At 52.3% G+C, this 6205-nt stretch overlaps 2 protein-coding genes across 2 annotated transcripts; one reads left to right on the top strand and one right to left on the bottom strand.

Annotated features, from left to right (window-relative positions):
* Window positions 1–1079: 1079 nt before the first annotated feature.
* L226DRAFT_457374 (uncharacterized protein) lies at window positions 1080–2159 on the top strand (the record flags this gene model as incomplete). The annotated part of the gene is made up of 4 exons (XM_067675362.1): window positions 1080–1277; window positions 1335–1548; window positions 1614–1750; window positions 1809–2159. The coding sequence occupies 4 exons, from the start codon at window positions 1080–1082 to the stop codon at window positions 2157–2159; spliced, it is 900 nt and encodes a 299-aa protein (XP_067539176.1).
* Window positions 2160–4797: 2638 nt separating this feature from the next.
* L226DRAFT_520888 (uncharacterized protein) lies at window positions 4798–5561 on the bottom strand (the record flags this gene model as incomplete). The annotated part of the gene is made up of 3 exons (XM_067678674.1): window positions 4798–4995; window positions 5062–5370; window positions 5433–5561. 3 exons carry the CDS (start codon window positions 5559–5561, stop codon window positions 4798–4800), a joined length of 636 nt encoding a protein of 211 aa, XP_067539177.1.
* Between the last annotated feature and the right edge of the window lie 644 nt (window positions 5562–6205).

The raw sequence follows: 6205 nt of genomic DNA on the forward strand, positions 1-6205 counted from the left end.
CGCGAGAGCGACCGGTGCTCGCGCATATCCATGGTCTGCGACATGGACGACTCGTTTGTCAAGAAGTGTTGTGCGGCCAAGGAGTGTCATCGGTCCGAGCTCAAGCAGTGGCTTGCAGTCAGCCACGACGTCTTCGCGGAGCCCGACCGCTCGTGCTTGTACGAGATCCGTGCGCTCGCAACACGTCAGTACTAGTATGTATACTGTATACTTCTCCACGTCGACACTCCCACCAGACGAGGAGAAGTATACAGTATTCACAGAGCTTGCCGACGACGAGGACGATGATGACTGGGAGGCGCTCGAGGGTATGATCCGCGCAAGCCAACGGCTTCAATCTGGATCCACCGCCGCCTCGGACAAGTCAAGCAACTCATCCATCTCGCACGTCGAGGCGCCGAGTCCCTCCCCACAGAAGTTCTTCTCCTGGGTTCTAGCCAGACACGTTGACACTGTATCTTGTTTCACAGCTTGGACATATCACGAATGACAACGCCTCCACGAATCCAGCCGCCGCAAAGGAAGCAGCCACCCGTCTTCAGCGTCGCAGCGTTCTGGATGGATGGGACGTGAGCAAGAAGGATCTCGGGTAAGTGCTCAAGATTGTCTGGTGCACGCTCTCGGATTTTCGGGTGCACGCGTGCGGTGTGCAGAATACTAGCATGACTAATGTTTTATCCCAGATGTTTTGGACACATTGTGCAGCTCGGCATAGAAGACTTCATGGGCAATGTCACCTGGAAGGCTGCCGTCGAATCCAAGGAAGCTATCTGGAATTACGACCCGCAGGCTGACGACTCAGCTATCAATGGTGGGCTGGATATTATCACGGTCATCCGCACCCTAGCGGTCAAGGTACGTACTAACAGTCTCTATCTTGTTACTTATACTGATGCATGCCGCGCACAGATTCAGGCATCCGGGCCGCGCCGACAGCACATGGAAGACATCCAGCGTGCCCTCGACATTGTTCCCCCGCTCACCATCCCACTCCATGGTAACACGTGCTGGGGCAGCGCGCACGGCATGATGTACCGTGCTTGGACACTCCGAAAGGTGCGTGCATCTCCTCTCATGCCATGTGCGCATTCATACTGATACCTCTCTTGCCCTTACAGGCTATCAACCAATTTGTGAGCACAGCGGACCTCAAATTCGGGCCAATCACACGACTGAAAGGGCAGAACGGCGTGAGAGCGAAGCACATACGCTGGACCGCGTTCCAGCTTGACAAGTCTGACTGGGACAAGGTCAAGTTGTGCGCTGATATCCTCACAGTGAGTGTTCATCTACGCTCGTGCTAGTTCGCATAACTCACTCATGCTTGCTTGCAGGATGCGAACCGCTATCATCAGATCTGTTCAAGCACCCGCATGCCGACCCTCTGGCTCGTGATCCCCGCCATGGAGGCACTGTCGTCACGTTGGGAGAAGAAGGCTGCTGATGTGAAGTACGCACTCTTCCACAATGTGCTTCGCGCCGGTCTTGAGAAGCTGTTGAAATATTACAAGCTTCTCGACCGTGCAGATGCTTTCATCCTCGCACTCTGTGAGTAGACTGTAGTGGTGCTGTTTTCCGCACTCAAGCTTCACTCGCTAACATGTCCTTCACAGTTCTTCACCCATACTTCAAGCTACACTATATTGAAGAGCAATGGGGTGGCGAAGATGAGTATCTCGAGGATGTTGCAGCCAGAGTTCCAAACCCACGAAACTGGCAGAAATTTGCGCGTGAGGTTGTCGAGAAGAATGTAAGTCCCATGTCCACGGTGTTCTGCTTATGTTGTCAGAGATCTGATTATGTTATAGGTCAAGAAGTACTGGGATGACGCTCTCAAGGACGCTGGAAAGACAAGTGCAGCTGATGAAGACGTACCACCTGCAGATGCGTCCGGGAGCAAGGTCCGGGCGGGGTCTGGTGACTCAGACTCTGAGGACGAGTACGACCGAGCACGTCAACAGCGTGTCAATGCAGGCAAGGCTTCAGCAGACGGTTGGAAGGCTGAGCTCAAGCGCTACGAAGATGATCTCGCACCAACAGTTACCAAGAAAACCGACCTCGTGCAGCACTGGTCGGAGAGCACTGGCATCTATCTGACCTTGGCCCGGATGGCACTCGACATTCTGCCAGTTCCCGCACATCGGGAAAAAGACATCTAAGCCTGAGTGTCTCTGAGTTGCTCTAGAGCGCCCCAAAGCACCCCAGGCTTCTCAGAGCGCCAGAGCTATCAGGTTTGCCTGCGCAGCTCTGAGGCCAAGGTTTCTGAGCGTGCCAGCTCTCAGGTTTGCCTGCTCAGCTCTGGGCAGCTCTGAGAGCTGATCAGGCTTGGCCAGAGTGTGCTCTATGCAGTATCAATTTGGCTGACCAGTTTGCGGTTTCACTCATAGGCAAGTAGAGTAAAAGAGATATATTCAATCTATCTAGTACATGGCTGTCGACAACGTAGATGCTACATAAGAACAGTATACCATCAGATACACAGTCTGCAATACAGTGCATGAGCGAACTTGAAAAAAAATCATATGAAGTGTGCGACGTACCATATACCAGCATAAGTGAGTGGTATCTAAAGGCAACATGAACATATCAGCATGACTTTGTAAGTTAGAAGGGACGTGCTCACCATATGCAATAATAGAAATGAGAGGGAACTTGAACAAAAGAGCGCAAGAGGAGTTAGAGACTGCACATACAAAGAGAAATGTTGCGACTTACCATAAGTTGTCACTGCTTGCCAATCCATCTAAGAACATGTAGCTGAACATAATACTCACCTCAGATGAAGCACTAGCACAAGTAAGAGGCAGAAATGACAAGCACAGAAGGGAGACAAGAGAGTGAAACATGAAGGAGAGATGGGGGGATGGAAACGAATACCAGCTGGCACCCTGTACCCATGTTGCCACAAGCCAAACAAATAACAATATTTGTATTGTGGCACCTGAGCGTTAATGTGGGCACAGGGTTCAAAAAAGATGCTGTGGCTTTTGGATTTGTACTTATTGACATTGTGGCTGAACACCTCATATTAAGGTCTGTCAATGACGCTTCTGCCCTAAAGGCTTTTGACCCTCAATGTTGATATGCCCAATTAGGCCAGTGTATCCGGTGTACCCTGTCCCAATTTGGCACATCACTGGCGCTCATATACTGGTAATAAAAGTGGTCTGACAAGGGATTGAACCAAAGCCTTCATGGTTTATTTACAGTCATCACAACCATTAAACCATATCTCCTTATTATTATATGACACTTCTAATACTGTATCAGCTTTTTATAGGACTTGTACCTTGTGTGCCTCAAGTGAGTATTCGACATAAGGGACAACTGAACATAGTCATTGCTCAATGCAAATGCAAGTCATTACACAGTCTAGTTGGACATATAGTAAAGGTGCCTATACAATGCAGAATAAATTATACAACATCTATACAGTCCTACCAATAGCAACTCATAGTCGTCTTTAAACATGCCTGGCAGCTCTGGCTAAACCTGACAAGGTCAGCGCTTTGGCATCCTACATAAGCGCTCTATGAGCGCTAACTTTGCACAATGTTAACAGCTAAAGATGAGAGTCTCTACACCATATCAGAGGCTGTAACTATTGTAAGTAGATATATATATCTCTACTATATGCTGGAAAATTGCTCTTTTCCTCTACAATCAACATAGCACTGCCTAGGCTACCTCAGGTTACCCTAGGACGTCCTGGGACAGCCTGAGACAGCCTGGGAGAAGTGGCTGTGTCCTAGGCTTAGAGCATTTTTCCCGATGCAGCTTTGACCGGCGCTGAGTCGCTCTTCTCTCGTTCGAAGGAGGTTACGACAGATCGCCGCTCCCGGCTGGATCCTGACATGCTCGAGCAGATTCTCTCTCTCAACTGGCATTGGAAGGGAACACTCGAGGACTATGCAAGCATCAACAAGGAGACTGTCGATGTGGTGGATGAACTTGCAGAGTTCTGGTTTTTAGCATCTCAAGAGGCCTTGTACATAGATTCTGAAGCTGAGTCAGAGTCAGAGAATGCCTAGATACTTAGTATAACAGATGATCTTGATTGTTCTGTGACATGCCTTGACTTCAAGTGTGCGTGAAACTGGTCCTACAGTGGTCCTGACTAAGGCTGAAGGCAGGTCCGGATCCATTGTGGATATATCCGCAAATACCCGCACCCGCACCCGCCAAGAACTGGAACCGCAAGACCCGTACCCGTGGCTCCCGATCATGTGCGGGTCTGGATCACAAGCATGGCTAAGGGCGAGATCCGCTGCGGGTTTGCGGACCGTCAAGTACAGGATATAGGTCACGAGAAGTCATTCAATTCAGCACCAGATACATGTTTGTAACTATTTACAGATCGTAGTAATCGTCGTCGTCCACATACTCCTCAGAGTCAGAGGCAGAGACGGACGCCATGGAGGGGATCGATCCGTCACTGGCATAGCCACCCTCATTGTCAGATCGACGAGTAGGAGGGCTCGTCTCGTCGTCCGAGGCATACACGGTAACGAGCTCCGGTATTGAGCCTGTGTCATCGGACTCGTAGTCCTCGACGGTTGCTCGAGTCGTTTTGGTGGCCGCAGGTCAGGAAGTGGACGGGTCCGACGCCTTTGCACTTGAAGAACTTGAAGAGCGTTCGCAGGAGATGGACGTCCCGGAGCCAATCGCCTCGAGCAGCGCAGCTGGGACCCCTTGCGGGAACATCTTGCGCAAGACAGGGTCGTGGGTGGGCACCCACTTCCCCGACGTATCGGATGGCGGAGAAGCGTAAGATACCTCGCAGCTGACTTCATCGGGTCAGCTGGGAGGGGTGGAAGAGATGGGGGACGTGAACGGCTGCTCGAGAGAGGGCTCCTTGGGCGTGTGGACGTGCGGCGAGAGGCAGGGATTGCTCTCGACCAGCTGCTTGATTCCCACGTTGGCATACTGAGGCAAGGCATTGCGCTCCTGCACGGCGTGGGTCTCAGCGGGGATCAGCGGCGAGTGGAATATGTCCTGGTGGTGGTACGGCCGCGTGTGCGTTAGTAGATGAAGATGGAGAATGAATGTCCAGCAACTCACCTCGGGCAGGACATGGTGCAACCACACAACGATCTCAACGAGGATGTCGTCGGCGGGCTCGTGGTCCTCGAGCGACAGGGCCGCTTCAATGAGCATGCCGGTCAGCAGCTCATAGGAGTCCGGGGGAGTGTCGTCGCATCTGGCGTAGATCGCCTGGTAGGCCAGGAGGAGCTGCCGGACGACGGCGCGGTGTTCTTCGGTGGCGTTGCAGCGAGTCAGTGCGTTAGCCTCAACGTCGACTAAGTATTCATCGATGCGAGCACGAGCAGAGGACGCATCCGCTTCCAGGGTACCGGTGGGCAAGAAGAACTATGGATAAGAAAGTCAGGTCTCATTAGCCTATGTGCGAACCGGAGGAGTCTTCAACACACCGTAGCTGAGGCGGATGGACGGTTCACAAAGAGTGCGAGCGTTTCAACGGTGGTGGGGTCCCCCATGCGCTTGGTAGGGGTGTCGGCTAGCAGGTGCAGGCGGGGTAAGATGTCGTCCATGGTAGCCATGCTTGCAGAACGGCGAGGATGGGTGGCGAGCAGAGCAGGGATGAAAGGAAAGTGTCAGAGATATGGACGTATATTCGATTGAGGTTGCATGCTCACCGGGTATCAGGATATGCGAAGAACAGGCGGCGGGTCAGAGTCCCAGTCCCTAGTGCCCGCGCGGTGTTCCGTACCCCTTGCCCATGTGCATTCCACATCAGACACAGTTGGAACGGTTGCACGATGGATCCCGAGAGCGCATGTGGCGACATGCTACCCTCCACGGATGAGTGGGCCATGTAGCAGGAGAGAAAGACCTGGATAGGAAAATCGGAACCAGTTAGTACGAGATTACGATCTGAGTAGACTGTACAAAATAGGCAATACTAACTCAGGCGAGGGGTCTCTATCGCGCAGTCAGAGCTGCCAGTGGGGGCAAGACAGAGGTGAAAACTCGAGGATTGCGGTCGGTATCGGAGTGTGAGTGGGCATGTCGAGCGCGCATTCCGACGTGGAGTAGGACCCATAAATGGTGCTGCTTCGGCGTGGGTACATAGCCAGTGCATGCATCATCATAGGCGCTTACCGGCGCAGTGCTCTCTCAGACTTACTCTTTCTCTTGCTCGCTGGTTAATCTGCATCCTGCTTCGCACTTCCAACGCTTTAGG

The sequence above is a fragment of the Lentinus tigrinus genome (assembly GCF_003813185.1).
Source record: "Lentinus tigrinus ALCF2SS1-7 unplaced genomic scaffold L226scaffold_5, whole genome shotgun sequence".
NCBI lineage: Eukaryota > Fungi > Basidiomycota > Agaricomycetes > Polyporales > Polyporaceae > Lentinus > Lentinus tigrinus.